At 48.5% G+C, this 17,938-nt stretch overlaps 1 protein-coding gene across 7 annotated transcripts in view; it reads left to right on the forward strand.

Moving 5' to 3' along the window:
• UNC13B (unc-13 homolog B) overlaps window positions 1-17,938 on the forward strand; it is a 160,196-nt gene that overhangs the window by 33,518 nt on the left and 108,740 nt on the right. For 5 of the 7 annotated variants that reach the window (XM_088652781.1, XM_088652782.1, XM_088652780.1 and 2 more), the window contains exons 8-9: window positions 11,624-11,659; window positions 17,243-17,465. In XM_088652781.1, coding sequence (XP_088508907.1) covers window positions 11,624-11,659; window positions 17,243-17,465 — 259 coding nt within the window. The remainder of the gene's footprint in view (window positions 1-11,623; window positions 11,660-17,242; window positions 17,466-17,938) is intronic. The other 2 variants (XM_035100685.3, XM_088652779.1) reach the window with 1 other exon arrangement.

A 17,938-nucleotide genomic window follows, 5' to 3' on the forward strand; every position in this document is an offset into this window, starting at 1 on the left:
CTATGATTCTATGATCTGGCACAAGCATTCCTTGAATTGTGAAGTCTTTGGACGTTGTCATGTTGCTTTCTCACCAGGAGGAGTCCTCAGGCTGAGGTCTTGCTCTCTTAGCACCAGGGAAAAATTCCTCCCTAGCCAGTAGGAGGACATTGAGCAACTGCTCTGTCCATGCTGGCCGTTTGCAACATGATACAGTGGTACCTCGACTTACGAACGACTCGACCACCGAATTTTTCGAGTTACAAATGGGGGTAATGGCCGCGTGCTTACGAATGTCTCGACATCCGGAAAAAAACCACGACGGTTTTAGATAGGGATTTTTTGACTTGCGAATTTTTAGATAGGGTTGCTTTGACTTACGAATTTTCCCGTTTCCAATGCATTCCAAGGGAAATTGCATTTCCAATGGCGTTTTCCGACTTACAATTTTTTTGACTTACGAAGGTACCTTCGGAACGGATTAAATTCGTAAGTCGAGGCACCACTGTAAATGCTTTGATGTGCAATGATAAGTGAAATGTCAGGCTTGTGTTGTTGTTGTTTAGTCGTTTAGTCGTGTCCGACTCTTCGTGACCTCATGGACCATAGCATGCCAGGCACTCCTGTCTTGCACTGCCTCCCGCAGTTTGGTCAAACTCATGTTCGTAGCTCCGAGAACACTGTCCAACCATCTCGTCCTCTGTCGTCCCCTTCTCCTAGTGCCCTCCATCTTTCCCAACATCAGGGTCTTTTCCAAGGATTCTTCTCTTCTCATGAGGTGGCCAAAGTATTGGAGCCTCAGCTTCACGATCTGTCCTTCTAGTGAGCACTCAGGGCTGATTTCCTTCAGAATGGATAAGTTTGATCTTCTTGCAGTCCATGGGACTCTCAAGAGTCTCCTCCAGCACCATAGTTCAAAAGCATCAATTCTTCGGCGATCAGCTTGTACTTTCCCTAAATAAGCTGAGCAGAAGGCTTTGCAGGTGTAACAACAGGGGCAGGGCAGGAAGGAAGGGCAGCTCACTGTGTCTGCTGGAAACAGGCTTGGCTGCAGAGGAGCCATGAGTGCCCAGGAAACTGACCTCACATGTTGCTTGCAAGGTCCGGTGCTCTCTAAAGCGGCTAATGCGCAGGATCTTTATTTTCGGTTTTGGAGCTCATTTTTAATAGCTGTTCAGTGGTAAAAAATATCCTGCTGTGTGAATAGTCTTAATCTTATATAAAAAGAAGAAGTTGGAAACATCTTGTTAGAAAATCGCTTCTGTTTGCCAGAGAGGGATGAGGCCAATTGGCAGATTGCAAAGCAACTTCATGTTTTTTGCTTCAGGTTTAAAATACCTATTTTTGAAAGTTCTGTTGCTCACCGAAGCAGGTGCTGGCTTATGTGCAGAGCGCTCCCAAGATCTTCCAGAGGGACTCGCACATGTTGGGTTTTACCCTCAGAATTCAAGGGGCAACTGAAACCTCCAGGCAGCACAGGAAGGGGGCTGGCAGATGCCCCCCCCCGCAGCCTCTTTTTCCTGGTCCTGGGGCTTCCTTCCTCCTCAAATGGGGAAGGTGCTAACCCACACCCCAGGGTGTCTTCACCTGTTTGAGTGTACAGCACAGATCTCAATATATACTGTTCATGGACTGATCAGTAGCAATGGCAGCACCTGTTTGAGGCCTTTACAGTATTATTATTACTACTATATATTTATTTATACGCTTCCTTTTTCTCTGACTCAAGGTGGCTTCCTGATAAAAAATAAGAGCAGCTAAAATCATAGGGAAGAAAGCATTTAAAAACAACAAAGCACTGGTAGAATTAAAGCTATATATATATTGCTGCATGCCACCCCAATCTCCGAGCAGCGCCAGATTCCGGGGGTTTCAGGCACTTCCCCAGGGTTCAGTTTCCTCTGAATGAGGGACAGCAGAGACTGGGGTCTTTAGGATATGTGTATTTACACAAATGTGCAACCCGAGGCTACGATGATGGGGCTTGCGGCGTTAATAGAATCCTAGAATTGTAGATCCAAGAGGGTCCTGCTTCTCCCATAGACACAGCCTTGGATTCCAGCAGAAATCAAGTATCTCTCTCTCTCTCCCACGCCTCAGCCTACAGCCTCTCCTACCGTGTTTCCCCCTTTTTAAGACACCGTCTTATTCTTTTTTTTACTCAAAAAAACCCACGGTGTCTTATTTTCAGGGGATGTCTTGTACCTTAAGGCCTCCTCAGAGGGGCCAGGCAGCTGGCTCGGGGTGCTGCTGGGCGCTCTGTGCGGTGCTGCTGCAGCAGCCGGTTCCAAGCACCAAGGCAGCAGGCTGCTGGCTCAGTGCTCCGCCTGGTGCTGCTGGGCGTTTCGAGCGCTCGGCGCTGCGGAGCGCTCCGCTCTGCAGCCGCCGGTTCCGGTGGCGGGGCGGCCGGCAAAAAAAAAAAATTAAAGAGGCCAGGCCGCTGTGCTCCTGTAAAAAAAAACCCATGCTCCTGTAATAAGGGATCAAAGTAGGAACGAGAAGCACATAAGGAGCTGGAAAACGCGTGGGACAAAGATCCTGACTTGATCACAGCATCCCCCCGGTGAAATCAGGCTGGGGGAGAGGGGATCCCATCAGGAGGATCGAGAGATCCTAGGGAACCCGATCGAAGCGGCAGGAAAAGGAAGGCAGGATCCATCGGGCGGGAAGTGAGGCGGCGCTAGGACCCGGCGGCTCCTTTGTTTGGGGCGGGCGGGGTGAGGGAGGGGGCGAGGGAGGAGGAGGGGAGGCGAGGGAGGGAGGGAGGAAGCTCGACGGCGGCGGCGGCGGCAGCAGAAACGGCGACGGAGGGTCCCCTGCTTCCCGCCGCCGCCTGCCGCCACCTCCGGGCCCGCGGGCAGGGCGGGCGCGCTCACCTGTCTCGGCTGCGGTCGGCCCGGCCCTCTCCACCCAGGCGCTCCAGCTCTGCCCCGCGAAGTCATCGAGATTCGGCAGCCGCCGATCCACAGCAGCCATTGCTGCTGCTGCTACCACCGCCGCGCGTCCACGCACCGCCATCACCGCACGGGAACGCGCAGCCCTCCCCGCTGGCCGCGCTCCGCTCTGCAGCTGCCGGTTCCGGTGGCGGGGCGGCCGGCAAATAAATAATAATAAAGAGGCCAGGCCGCTGCGCTCTGCCCGGCACTGCGGAGCGCTCTGCTCTGCAGCCGCCGGTTCCGGTGGCAGGGCGGCAGGCTGCCTCGGGCAGGCAAAAAAAAGAGAGGCCAGGCTGCTGGCGCGGGCGCTCCAGGCGTTCGCTGCTGCAGCAGCAGCCGGTTCCAGGCCCCTCTGGCTGGCTGGGTCCCGCTGGCTGGCTGGGGCGCTCGACGGTCTCGTTCTACACGGCATGGAGGTATGCCTTATTTTCGGGGGGTGTCTTATGTTTCACTAATGCTAAAAAATGCTGCCATGGCTTACTCTCTGACTACGTATTAAAAAAGGGGAAACACGGTAGCTTTGAGCTCACATACACCTCAACTCTGGCTTTTGTCCTCCTAACTACCGGCCAGTTTGGGAGGGGGCCCCATGCATTTGTGCTCTGGCACAGAGCCGCTTCCTTTGTTACCTTTATGGCCCATACTTAGGGGAACATTAACTGGAAGCTGGCCTGGCTCCTTCAGCATAAGCCTACCCCCACCCCTCAACATTATATACAAAGCATACGAAAGCAGTCCTTCCCCCAAGGCCTGTTGGAAGAAGAAAATCTACACTTGCCGGTGGAAGGACAAGGAGGGAACCAGTCTCTAGGGAGGGAATTCCAAAGTCGTTGCAGATTTAACCCAGTGGAGGAATCTGAGAGGGATGTGGAAGGGCTAAGGAAGAAGAGTGGGTCTCCCTCCCCCTGCCCCACATCATTTCCTAGAGGTTCTTGCAAGTGACTCTCCTCGAATCGAATGGGATGGACGGTCCGATCAGCTTGAATCCCTCTGCAGCTCATATTGCTTTGTTGATTTGCTACTAGACTTCTGTTTGCAGTGGCTCAGCCTATCTGCCTTTGTATCCAAGCTCACCATCCATGTGTCAGAAAACTGGCAAACTTCTGTTTGCTGGGTGAAGGTTTTTTTTTGTATTTCAAGCAGAAGTTGGTCCAAGGAACTGTCTTCAGGAGCATCACGAAGCACATAGTCGACTAAATTAAATATACATGTGTACACTTTGGATAGTGGTAACATGTGTGAGTGTCCTTGGTGTTTGCCTCAGGAAAAGCTCTTTACACAGGGGCTTGTCCATGATCTTCGGTTGCTCGCTCTGAGTTTGCCAATGCCCTGGCTGTCAAGACCGCTTAGCATTTTTGAAGGCTGGGATTTCCAATCCGTACTTGTTTCTGGAGGTGTCAACTTCCATTATAATCTACAGTGAGTCATCTTCCCACTCTTGCAGGCTTGTCTTCTCCACTCAGTTAGTCACAACACAAAAATGGTGCAGAAAGATGCTCAGAGTTTCTGCATTCCAGGTAGTGGCTGTGTTGAAGTTGCCTTTTGAAAACCCGATGGCCAGTGGCATGCCAGGTAGTGCTCTGATCCTTGTTCAACAACACAGATGTAGCAGCTGGAAGACCACCCGGTGTGGAACAAAGCAGAATTTGACGGACAAAACCTCCTGCTTCTGATGTTAGGGAAATGTGATATCCCAATATTGAAGGCCAATTTTGAGCCTGTGCTCAGCAAAGGGTTTGTCATCTGCGGGAACGCATCTTTGCGCAAACTGTGGAACCTTCAGATTCCAACACAGAGAGCCTAACAGGCTGCCACTGAGTGTTCGTCCACTGTCCCAAATGGCGTAACTGTTTGGAGAAGAATATATAGAACAAATAAGTGCCACACCCACACCCCATCCGTGTGCCAAATAAAATCTCTGTGGCTGGATAATTAAGTGGAGAGTCCAATATTTGTAGAGACAGATGGCACCTCCGTTCCTTGTTATGAAAGACACAGCCATCTGGTTGTCATGGAGAAGGCTAACAATGCCTGCTGCACTCAGATACCGTTTGCCTGGGGGCTCCGATGGCAGCCAGGTAATGCCTTTCACTTCCAGGAGCACATCAATAGTTCAGGTGTCGCCCAAGCCAGCCTTGGGAAGTCTGGGCTGGATGCAGTTCATCACTGAAGAATCCTTGGCACGCCCCCTCCTCCCCACTGCCTTTCGTCCAGGGGAAAAGGGCTTCTGAGGCAGCCCATTTTATTGGTGAAACGTTCATACAGTGGGATAGATAGGAAATATTGGCCATGGTGGTTTGTTTCTTGGCTGTTTCTTCAGTTCTTCCAGTGAGAGGTAGGAATTCTTCTACCTCTGCAGACAGATGGTAGATTTCTAGTTACTTTGCTGCTCATTATTAGATTTTTACCCCACCCTCCCTTCCAAAAGAGCCCAGGGCAGCAGACAACAAAAAAGGCAAAAGTAATACAGATGTTTGAAAGTTTTTTAAATCATCAAGTATCCCTGTGGAACACCCTCCCATCAGATGTCAAGGAGATGAGTAACTACCGGTATATAGCATTTAGGAAACACCTGAAGGGAGCCCTATATAGGGAAGCTTTTTAAGGTTTAATGTTTCACCCCGTTTCTGTAAAAAAATAAATTAAAAAAATCCATGGTGGTGTGCTCTGGTCCACGGGGTCACGAAGAGTCGGACACGACTAAACAACTAAACAACAACAACAACATGTTTTTATATATGCTGGAATCCGCCCTAAGTGACTGGGGCAACCCAGTCAGATAGTAGGGTGCAAATAATAATAATAATAATAATAATAATAATAATAATAATAATAATATAGAACATCCTTTTTAAAAACATCAAATATTATGAAGGGCCTGGAAACCAAGGCCTTATGAGGAACGATTGAGGGAGGTGGGAACCTTCAGCTTGGGAAAAGATAGCCGAGGGGTGATCAGATGGCCATCTTCCAATATCTGAAGGTCTGTTACATGGAAGATGGAACATGCTTGTTTTCTGCTGCTTCAGAGGGGAGGACCTGAACCAGTGGATTCAAATGACAAGAATGGAGAGCCTAACTAAACCCTTTGAAGAACTTTCTGACAGTAAGAGCCGTTCCACAGGAGCCACTACCGAGAAGGCCCTGCAATGCTTTCAAATACCAGTGACTGGAGGAGGGCTCTTGTGCTCAGGTCTTGATGGTGCATTTTGCGCAGGCCTGATCCAGCAGGCTCTTCTTCTGTTCCTGTAGCTTGTTGCCACATTGCTAACTTGCAGGTCCTGCCCATCAGTCCCTCAGCTTCGTATTGGAGGCAGCACCAAAGGTGTCATAGTGGACGTGTCATTTCCTGTGGATGCTTGAAATGCACTTATTATTGTTGCTTATTAAATAAGAAGAAGTGAATTTTGCTTTCTCTGCTTCTCCTGAGTATTACCCGTTTTTTGGAGAGGAGTGGAAGCAGGTGAATGGCATGACAGATGTAGGTTAATACATTGCCAAGTCAGCTAGATGCTTGTTCTGCTGTAGGCTATACACTCTCTCCTGCAGTGTGGCAGAAGCTGGGCTAGGGAGACAAAGTCAGCCGGTACCAAGTGCTGAACTTCTCTTTCAAATCAGTCTTGCTGAGGGCAGTTGCTTCTGTGTAGTATGACGGCTGCTCACATGATTCACGGAATAATCGGATCAGCACAGTGTCTGGCTGAAAGGTGCACCAATGCCCCCTGAGCTTTCCTGATGGCCAGGTGAATCCTTTTGAGCCTATCAGAATCCCCAAATTCTTTTTGTTGCAGAGCTCTTCAGGCACCCAGCATAGCAGTCCTTTTAAAGATGTAAGACCCTTTTTGTAAGTCACAGAGTTTTGGGCATTCTCACCATCAGTTTTACAAACTCCAAGGCTTAACTCTATTTTAACCTCAAAAGGTATTTAAACGAAGAAGAAAACTATCTCTACATAGAAGATGAAAAGAAACATGAAAGTGATTACTTTGCTCCTGAAATTGGCATATAAGTGCAGGAGGCAGATACCTTGAGTTACAGTATTAGGAAAATGCCGAAATTTGATCTACAGTTTCACCATAATGCTTTCTTAGAGAGGTATAAAGTGACCATTTTGACCATCAAGTCTCTTATGTGAAGTTATTTGGGCCAGGCTAGGCCCACCTTCAAATCTCTGATTCTTTCCTGAACTGGTAAAGGACCCCTAGACGGTTAAGTCCAGTCAAAGGTGACTATGGGGTGTGGCACTCATCTTGCTTCAGGATGAGGGAGCCGGTGTTTGTCCACAAACAGCTTTCCAGGTCATGTGGCCAGCATGACTAAACTGCTTCTGGCGCAACAGGGCACCATGACGGAAGCCAGAGTGCACGGAAATGCCATTTACCTTCCCGCTGCAGTGGTGCCTATTTATCTACTTGCACTGGTGTGCTTTTAAACTGCCAGGTTGGCAGAAGCTGGGACACAGCAATGGGAGCGCACCCTGTTGTGGGGATTTGAAATGCTGACCTTCTGATTGGCAAGCCCAAGAGGCTCAGTGCCACCCACGTCCCCGTTTCCTGAACCCATCCACCTTTAAGCCAGTGATGGAGAACTAAGCTCTTGTTTTTGTCAATTTCCCGTAGGAATAGCTGATAGACCACAGAGAATCAATTTCCTAAAGCAGGTAGATTAATTGGGGGAAAGCTCTGAGCTAATGTGAATTACAAAAAGCAGTTAACAGGCTTAGCTGAATCGGTTGCACAAGAGACTGACACCAACTCTTTGAGAGCTCTAGCCGTGGCCCAACTGTTTGAGAAGGAGGAGGGCAACAGAGATGGCAAGGGCTCTGTCGACCAAGCCCTTCGAGAAAAAGATAGACGAAGGTGCAGAATTGTTTTTGTTGCCCCACCAGCTGGATTTCAACTAAATACTAGGATGAGAGGCTGCCTTGGGAGGAAGGAAGGTGATGAACTCCCCTTGGCTAGGAGCTGCCAGGAAGCAAAGCCTCTGCCCACTGGGCTAAGAAGAACACCAGCCCTTGCAAAGCTTAAACACCCCTGATAACTCCAATGCTTGTAGCTTCTGTTTATTTACGTGGATACCTGGCTTTTATTCCCTCCTGGAAGGCATCATGCTTTGGCGGGTGGGGATTTCACAGACGGTCTCCCCTCCAGATACTGGCTAGACTCAGACCTACGTCAGCTATAAACTCCCCCAGGAGTGGTTGATGAAGGGCCCCAAAGCAGAAATGCAACCTAGCTGTGCTCAGAGACCACTAATCTCAATGGGCAGAAAGGGAGTGGGAAGCCTCCCGGTGCTTGTCGCCTTCAACTGGTGCTGAAACTCATTTGGGAAGGCTGCGTGCCTTCTCTACCTGAGTTGTCTCCAGACCTGCTGTGCTGTGTTCCTGTGAGCAGGTTTTGCTTGTTAAGTTTGATTAGGGGCTGCCTGCACACTGCCTGTAGCTCCGACAGACCCACCTCAGCCGCCAGAGAGGGATGACTAATCGGCGCAGCTTCAAGACAAAAAGGGAGATGATAGCTTTCTGAGAGTCCGTCTCTGGGAACAAGGCAGCAACCTTCAACTCTTTGGATTCCACACAGCCTCCAGCCTTTGCCGTGCTCTCTCCCAGCTCCCCTCCCGATCCCGGCACAATTGAGCCTTCTTTGTAGCATTAATTGGAAGGTGTCGGTCTCTCCAGAAGATCTGACTCATTTTACAAGGGGGCCTTAGCCAAGGGGGGGGGGGAGAGCAAGAAATATTTATCGCAAGTTGGACTAGCGACAGAGATGCTTTTGGGCATTTCTCTGCAGAGGTTTGTGTGGCTGGTTTTTAGCTTTTAAACCCAAAGGAACATTGCGTCTTCAAGCTCCTCTCGCTGGCATGTGGGTGGAACAAAACAGCCCTGGGTGCTTTGAAGACCCTTATTTCAAAGGTCTCCTCTTTGCTTTCTTCATAACCCGTTATGAAAGTAGAGATGTGGGATCAATGGTATTCCAGCTGGCTTCCTGTGCTGCTGGGATGTCGTGCTATGTGATAACTTTTTAGTTTTAGTCACAGGGTTTTGGGAAATAAGCCAACACGAGGCTTTGGAGGAGAGCAGCAAAGATGAGAGATGTTTTCTGTGCTTGACTAGGATGGGGAAAGTCCAGCTTGGAAAAGAGAAGTTGGTGCATCTTGGAGGGTGGGGAAGCTGCTGTTGACCAGAGTCAAGGCGTTTAAAGTTCTGGATTCAAACTTGGGGCTTGAGCCTAGGGCACAGCGGAGTGGCAGGTCCCAAGTTCCATTCCTGGCACCTCAGTTGAAAAGGATTTTGGGTGGCAGTGCTATGAAAGGCCTTGGAGAGCTGAGCAGCCTGACTTCGCCTAAGGAGGCTCTGGGCATTCAGCTGACTCACAGAAGGTGGAATCTCTTTCCCCATGAGATGCTTCGAAGGAGAGACTAGCAATTCCATGGTTCATATTTTGAGACTGAGGAATCCACCCATTGCAGGCCTGGCTGGAATTTACAGACCCAACAGATGCATTTCCTCTTCAGACTGTTGAAAACCAAGAGCTCAGTTTTAATAAGCCAATAACCAATTTAATAGCGCCTGGGCTATCAGATATTCACTCATACCGTAGAGCCTCCTCCTGCCTTGTTTTGTTAAATGTTTTGCCATGGCTCTTTGAAATGTTTGCAAAAGTATTACTGAAATGTGACATGGCTGAGATGAAAGACTCCGTGTTGGTGAAGGACTTGACAAACAATTTACTATCGTCGTGTGAATTTATGTGACCTATAAAAAGCTCAAGCAACCTTTTTTTTTTAACCTCCCCTTCCCCTTTCCTAAAGAAAACCCCAAACCAAACAAACCTGCTATTAATATTTGCTGCTGATCTAGCCCGGTAAGATGAAAAGCTGCTGCCCCAATTGCGTGCTAAGTCATTCGTTTCCTGCCCTGTGGACTCTTGTAAAGCCTCTCCCAACCCAGGTTTGTTGCTCTAGAATCAGGGGTCAGCAAACTTTTTCAGCAGGGGGCCAGTCCACTGTCCCTCAGACCTTGTGGGGGGCCGGACTATTTTTTTTTTTTAAAAAAATGAACGAATTCCTATGCCCCACAAATAACCCAGAGATGCATTTTAAATAAAAGGACACATTCTACTCATGTAAAAACATGCTGATTCCCAGACCATCCGCGGGCCGGATTGAGAAGGCGATTGGGCCGCATCCGGCCCCCGGGCCTTAGTTTGAGGACCCTGCTCTAGATCCACACAGGCCAGGAGTTTGTGAGCAAGAGGGACCATCCCCGCCTCTCCTCCGCCACTGCCAAAGTACCGCCCTTCCAGTTCCTGGAATGGTCTTCCAGTTGTCCATTTTTGCCAAATCTCAAAAAGCACATCATATAAAAACAGTTGGGCATGGAAAAGACAACAGAAGCAGCTGCTCTTTCAAGAAAGCATCAGAAATACTTGCAAATGTTCCTTGGGAAAGGGAGCGCATGAGTGGAGGATCCTTAATGCTTGGGTCTGTGTTGGGAAGAAGGGAATGGAAGTGAGGTGGCAGTTCTGTATTTTTTCATGCTGTTTCAATTGTAATTGTATCTGGTTTTTAATTTATATTTCTGTTTCTGGAAACGACTTTGAATCCCTTGGTGAGAAAACTAAATTTTAAATTAATATTGGAGATGGTCTACTACCAAAACAGTAGTAGACTATTATTAGTAGTAAATAGTGGTAGTAATTGGAGTAATAAAAGGTTCACACTGTGATAACATTCAATCATAGGTTTTATTTTCTCTTCTGTAAGGTTATTTTGGCATGAAGAAGAAAAACTGAAAGACCCCCCCTCTATATTTCAGGGTTCACCCCAACTGAAAATCCTTTATGAATAGGTTTAAATTGTGTCTATCCAATGCAGATTTCGGGGGACCTCCCTGAAGGCAGAGTTAGAAATTAAGGCTAAGTTTTCACAATGGAGATACACAGAGCAGATTCCTCCCAGGATGTGTATTTTCACCTGTCTAATTTACTCCTAGAAGGAAATGTAATCATTTGGTGTTTGGTGGTGGGCTTGGGACGAAGAGAAGGAAAGCGCTGCACACAAATCACGGCTGAATTTGGGAGTTCCCTCAGAAGTCTTTGGCAGGAGATCAGACAAATGTGTAGAGAATAGGTTTATCGTGACTTTTTGACTAATTTCAAGCCCTGCTGGTGAGTTTCCAAGGGGCTCTGGCTGGCCATTGCTGAGCGTTTTGAGCTTCCCCACAAAGGCAGCGCTCATGTAGGGATGGAAGCATAAAGGTCATGAGTTGGTGGGAGAATGAAAAGCGAGGACATGGAGAGGCTGAGGTGAAGGGATCAGGGTGGGAAAGTGGACGCTGGCCAAGTGGATTTGCCAGTTCAACACTTCACTAAAAAAAGTGTTGTTTTCTGCTGGATGTGTGGCTGTACAGTGACCTGCCTAATGCATGGGTGTTGAGAAATGGGCAGGGTCTGCTTAAGGGGTGGGCTGTCCATTAATTCAAAGACTGACTTGGCAATCTTCAACATTCACGTGCAATTTTCCATCTTCTCACAAGTTAAGAAGTCCTCAACAGGTGGTAAGTTGTTGAAAAATGTAGGATATTGTCATGGCAAATGTTTTACATTTTAAGCTTCTGCCCAGCAAACATATCATCAAACTCTTCTCACTTGTCATATTTATCTGTACTTTTTCCATTCCTATTTTTTGCTTCCATTTGTTGCATGCAGGCAGCTGGAGTTATTTCGGATGGGGAGAAGAGCAGAGTATGTAACACTTTAATAATAATTTCTTTCTAGTTCTCCGGTTCAGAATTGCTTCCCCATGCTCCAGGCTGAGGATATCTCGGGTATCCATGCACAAGAGTGAAATGCAATCGACCTTCTGCTATTTTATACTTTGTTGAATTCCGCTATTGTGTGTGCCCATCCTACCATGCCTCTTCCTTGCAATGTGAACTAATGAATGGTACCTTAGAATAGGGATTTTCTCTTGCCTGGTGCCTTTGAGGGCAACTGCTATGGGTTTGAGAAGCAGAAGCTGCTCTGTCGCTTTTGTTCCCAATTGCAAAAAACAAAAATGGCTATTGAGCATAATAGGACAGGCTACTGATCCATCAGAAAAGGTCTAGAGTGTATCCTGTTTCTCAGGATCAGGAAAACTGCTGCTCTCCACCCCAGGGGAACCAGAGTCAGCCATGGTCCTGCTTCATGTGTCCAGTGCTTGTATGCATATTTCCTTCTGTTTGTCATGTGCCCCCTCCTCGTTAACTCTAGACCCCTCTCCCCCTTTTTCAGATAGATAAGACACCTGTCCATGTTTCCCAATGTTGCCCAATTGCACAATGAAGAGCGTCGGGGGGCATGGCTTGAGGGAGGGGGGAGGAAGCATTGCTTTCTTGCCCTGCCACGTTCCTCTGAGTAGGAACTTGTGCCTTTCCCACCAGATGAATCTTCAAATGCCAGGGTGGGGGGAGGAAGCCAGCAGGCTCGGCCTTCCCTGCCTTCCGCTTGCTCTTTTTAAAGTCAGATTGGTGTGTGGCATTTGCCAAAGTGACAAGCGTGCTCTCCTCCTACCCGTATACCTTGCAGAGCAGTGAGAGGTTTTCACAGAGAAGAACAATCTCGCAGTTGAGGAGCCCCCCCGCCCCCCCCGAGATCACATAATCCCAACCTCGCCCTCTGGGCTGATTAACTTGGTGCCGTGGGCAGATTGTGGAGGCCACTCTGCTGCGAAGCCCTGTGAGCAGTGACATTTGCCGGTGCTGAGGAGCCTGTGCCTCTCTCCTCTACACTGCCGGGCTCTGGTGTCCCCATTAATACGGACCGTTGGCCCTTTGGGAGTTTCCAGAAGAACCTGCTATGCTGAGCAGAGGAGGATGATTAATTCTTTAACAGGTTGTTGTCAACTGGTGATCTCAAAGCAAGAGGCTTGCGGAGTTGAAACCCCCACTTGCCAGGTGTGTGCATCTTGGGGGTCCCAGGTGGCATGAGGCTTGGCCAGTGGGCCTCTTCCGCGCAAGACTTTAATGTCGGGTGTGCCCACCTGCACCTTCGCTTTTGTTTCTGCCCTTCCCTTCCACCCTCTGGGATCAGAAGTGCCCCTGCTTGCGGGAGAGAAGACAGGTTTCCTGCCAGACCTCCCAGCGGAGCCCCAGCAGCGTCCGTGATGGGAGAGGATGCCCCCACCTTCCTCTTTGGCACCCCTCTCCCTTGCCAAGCATAGGGTGCAATGCCACACTGTTCATCTCCCCCGGGAGCAGCAGGGAAGCAAAGCTTTCGGGTGTGCTGTGAGTTTAGCGTTGGTTCCCTGGGGCTGCTGAAGATTTCTCCCAGCTAGTGTTTCCTCGATACAATAGGGGACATGTGCAAAATGTCATGCAGCCGGTTCAGTCGCCTCCATCGCTGTAGAGCAGCCTTCCTCCCAAGCGGCAGCAGTAACAGCAGCAGCAGCAGCAGCAGCGGGAAGGTACAGAGCAGGCGGCCTCTGTTTCTCCAACAAACATCAGATGAAGAATGGGCAAGCCCTCTATTTCTGGGGAAGCTCTTATCTTTTTTGACAGGATCTTCTTTTGTTGACTGCCACATTGAGACGAGGCTCTTGGCGCGGAGTTGCACTCATCTTGAATGCATGCTGTTCTCTTGTGGAAGAAAAGACGCTTAAAACTCACATTCCCACTGCAGCTCTCCCACTCATCCCACCTTGACATTCAGTTGCCTGGATTTCAGGAGGGATTCTTTTTTTTCTTTTCTTTTTTAGAAAAAACCTTTCTTAAAGGCTAATGGGGGAGTAATTAGGTTTTCAGTCTCCTTTTTCATGTGAAAGGCAGCCTTCCCTTGCTATGGAGAGAAGCAGTGGGAGAAGACGTAAATGTCTGACCATAGAATTCTCACGAGCCCTTAATAATAATAATAATAATAATAATAATAATAATAATAATAATAATAATCGGGAACTCAAGCCCACCCTCTCCTTTCACTCAACGCCTTTCCCCCCCTTTTAATATGAGCAGAAGACTGTTTTTCCCAGTAAACCTTTTAAAGATCTCGTTGCATTGTGCCTCTGTGTTGTGGAATGTGTTTCAAAGATTTGTTGTTCAGGAGACATTTGGACCTTTTAAACAGAAGATGTTCCACCAGCCCCTCTCACAATAAGTGCTGTTCCAGTGTTTGCTGGCAAGGTTCCAGGATCAATAAACTGTTGGACTGTAGAAAAGCTTGCGCGCGCACACACACACACACACACACACACAGTTGATTTGTCAATTATTTTGAGAACATGTTCCCTGCAAGTTTTGTCTCCTGCCTGGTTCCTCCTCCTCCTCATGCAGGCATTAGCTGGGCAGTCAGGCCTGTGGTGGTGGCAAGGGACCCCACATTGGACAGAAACTCAAGCACAACAAATCAAAGGGACAAAATGTGAAAATGGACAGTATTTTGAGACTAGAGCCATGCTTTGTTTTTAGAAAATGACTTGGGATTCCCTCTCCCTCCAGCTTGGCTTGGAGGGGCCTTTCCTTCCTTTAGTTGCTACTCTAACCTCTTAATCCCTCTTTCTCTTTGCTTCTTCTCTTCCCCCAGCCCAGACTCTAGGTGGTAGTAGCACTCTGGTGAACATGCCGCTGTGGGATGTGAGCCTCTGAGCCCTTCTTCGTTCTAGACTGTGCATGAATACCAAGTGGTCTTGCAGAATGGAGCATGCCTCTTTCCCCTCGCCAGGCCTGGTTCATTCTTCAGAGCTGCTTATGTGAAACTATTCATACAGGCTGGGGCAAGGGCAGAAAAAGTCTTTGCCTGGCGTGAGGTGCTGGTGGAGACAGAGGCTTGATCGTCAGACAATTCAGTGATTCTTCTGTTGGGGGAGACTGTTTTGAAGCCAGAATGGAGGCACTTATAAAATACAAAGCATCCAGATTGGTTTCTACTCTATTCTTTTCATAAACCACTTTGAGGTTTTCTGCAGTTAAGCGGTACATAAATTTTTATGAAATGAATCAATCAATCAATCAAAGCAGCACACCAAGAGCTGGTTGGGCAAGTAGTTGTCACTCTGCCTGGTCTGAGGAATGAAAATGCAATTGGCCTCTGTGTGGAGTTTCTCATTCACGGTCCTCCATCCCTCCTCCTCCTCCTCCTCCTCCTCCTCCTCCTCCTCCTCCTCCTCCTCCTCCAGCCCCTCAGAGCAGTGCCTGAAATGCTCTTTATGACACCTGCATCTCCCTCCCATGTAGGAGACCCCCCCAAACATCACAGCCCTTAGTTTCTTTTTCTTGGAACATGGGGGCCCTTGGTGAGGCCTCCCTCCACCTTCCTTCCCTGCAATTATGGTGCTGTGTTTTCACCTGTTCTCAAACATTTGCTTATTTAATTAAAATACCCACAGTAGTGGTTTTTTTTAAAAGTAAACCTATACATTAGTTTACTGTTTTAAAATCCCAAAACAGTGTACTCCATAATTAAAAGAAAACCTCCATACAGTACGTAATAAAACAACAAATGCCTCCTAATAAAAAACCATTCTTCGGTTGCTCAGGTAGGGGGAAATACATGGAAAGAATTGATGTTATTGACACAGGCCTTGTTTCCAAGGGCAGAGGGCTTGTTCCACATGGCATGGCAGATGCCACCATGCTAAAAGACCCTTCTTGAAGAAGCCGCACTTTAAATCAGGTCAGGGTTAGCAATGAAAATAACCTCCTTGGTGTGGCAGATCAAATGATGGAGATGGCCTCTTAGAAAACCTGCTGAAAGCACAATTCCTTTAAAATAACTCCCATGGGACCCCATGAGAATGACCGGGAGCTCTTGTTCATTCCCATGTCACGATGAGCACAGGAGGAGGACGTTCCCTTGGGATGATGGTCTAGAGCTGTGACTGAGCACTCAGACCAGGCATCCCCAAACTTCGGCCCTCCAGATGTTTTGGACTATAATTCCCATCATCCCTGACCACTGATCCTCTTGGCTAGGGATCATGGGAGTTGTAGGCCAAAAAATCTGGAGGGCCGAAGTTTGGAGATGCCTGACTCAGACCAACATCCCCAGGCTCACTCTCCTCCCAAGGGAGTCTTCTTAAATTGCTGCTTCACCAGGAAATCAAGGTTGAGAGCCATGTCTCAACTGCTGCAGGTTCTCTCTCAGTCTCACAAAGCTGCTCCAGCACAACATGGAGCAAAACCAGGGACATTCAGGGCTTTAAGGTGGTGGTCTCATTTTGGGATACTGCCCCTTCCTTCGCACATCAAGAAACATCCTCAAGGGGTACTTTGTTCTGCCACATTGGTTGCCTGCTCAGATACAGATGTACTTTTGAAAGGGACGTTGTCTCTCCTTTGAAGAAAGGGAGAAAAATTGATAATTGCTCTTCATTTATATTTATATTCCACCATACAGCCAAGATAAGTACCTTCATGTGAATCCAGATATTTTAGTGCACTGAAATTAGCCCTTTCCCCTAGCAGATGAGCAAGAATGCTTCCACCCAAGGCGGCTTAAAAAGCAGGAGGTGGTGTCATTTCCAGCATGGACAATCAAATTACTCCAGAGGAGTTGAAAGCCTGTTTGAAGTTGTTCTTGGCTAAGGATGCTTCATATTCTGTTTTTTCCTTCCTTATTAAGATGCATGTTGCAATTCCACTTTTATGTCGGGGAGAGGAGCAGGCTGACTGGGCGGGGGGCAAGGAACAGCTTGTTTCTGTAGAAACTAGCCCTCCTATTGAATAAATGGAAGAGAGTCTGGAACCAAAAGGGTTGTCAGGAGCGGGCCCTGCTCCATTTCTGGTGGACAGTTTTGCCTGGACTCTCCTGACCACAAATTCAAGTGAGGCAGAGGAGCTGCCAACTATACCATGCGGATGCGGGAAGACAGCGTCCGGCATCCTGGCTCAGATCTGACCTCTTCAGACCGTGCTTCTGTTTGATTGTCCCCCCTGAGTTGCTCGTGGGTCGGTGTTGCATAGTGACTTTGCTGCAGTCCCTCCTTTGAGCTCCGCAAAAGTTGCTGGTCCTCCTTACCATTCCCACTTTGTCAACCAAAAAAGAAATACTTAAGCTGTGATCACCCTAGGCAGAGCATGAGCACTTGCAAGAACGATGTGCCAGCGCATCCTGCCAGTCTGTTCTCCTGCACGCCCACTTCCTGCTCTCCTTCCCTCTGCCCCCCAGCCCTGGGTAGAGATGTAAAATTTCCGGAAATTTTGAAGCTCGGGGAAAAACGGAAATTTTCAGAAAAATTGAGAGAGAAAAATGCTACATTAGCACTTCTACATTAGCTAGCTTGAAAGGTGCTTTTGTCTGAAGTGTCCCGATCTTGGACTGGGAGACGCTGCTCAACCCTCTCCTGTCTTCTAGCTTTTGAAGACCACGATAGTGCTGTGGATGACAGAGACAGCGACTACCGCAGTGAGACCAGCAACAGCCTTCCTCCCCAATACCACACCACCTCGCAGCCCAATGCTTCGGCGCACCAGTTCCCCGTGGCTTCCCGTCTGCAGCAGCAGGGGGTCCCCCGAGAGTGCTGTGTGGAGTCCCTGCACAGCTATGATTTGGATTACCACGAACGAGCAGCCATCAGGTAGGTACCCCCTTGGAGCCAGGGCATTTTCTCTCCCCCAACCACAAATTTATTGGCAGGAGAAACTCGCCTTAAGCTACCAAGATGCAGGTTGGCTGCTTCAGACTATCTTTTGGTCAGGTTTTTTTTTTTAAAAGAAAAGCCATTCTGCTGCTTCAAGGGTGGCAGAAGAGCAGTGAGCAACAGCTGCCAGACAGAGTCCCAGGTGCCGGTCTCCCCCGAATAGCCCAATGGGAACAAAGAAAGGTTTGCAGCTGAGCCTCCTTGCGAAGCAGAGCTGGTGGCAAGCAGTTCTTTTTGCTGTGAAATTTTGGGGTCCCCAGGTCGTCACCCTGAGTGACCGACAAGATGTGGATCAATTTCACTTGAGATTGCAAGGCGTCCTGCCCCTCAGGATGCCACTCTTGCTGAGATTTGGCTTCAATTGTCTTGCACCCATCCAGACTCCTGGCGCGATTGCTCACCACCAGTCC

This window comes from Zootoca vivipara, chromosome 10 (assembly GCF_965207765.1).
Source record: "Zootoca vivipara chromosome 10, rZooViv2.hap1.1, whole genome shotgun sequence".
Classification (NCBI taxonomy): domain Eukaryota; kingdom Metazoa; phylum Chordata; class Lepidosauria; order Squamata; family Lacertidae; genus Zootoca; species Zootoca vivipara.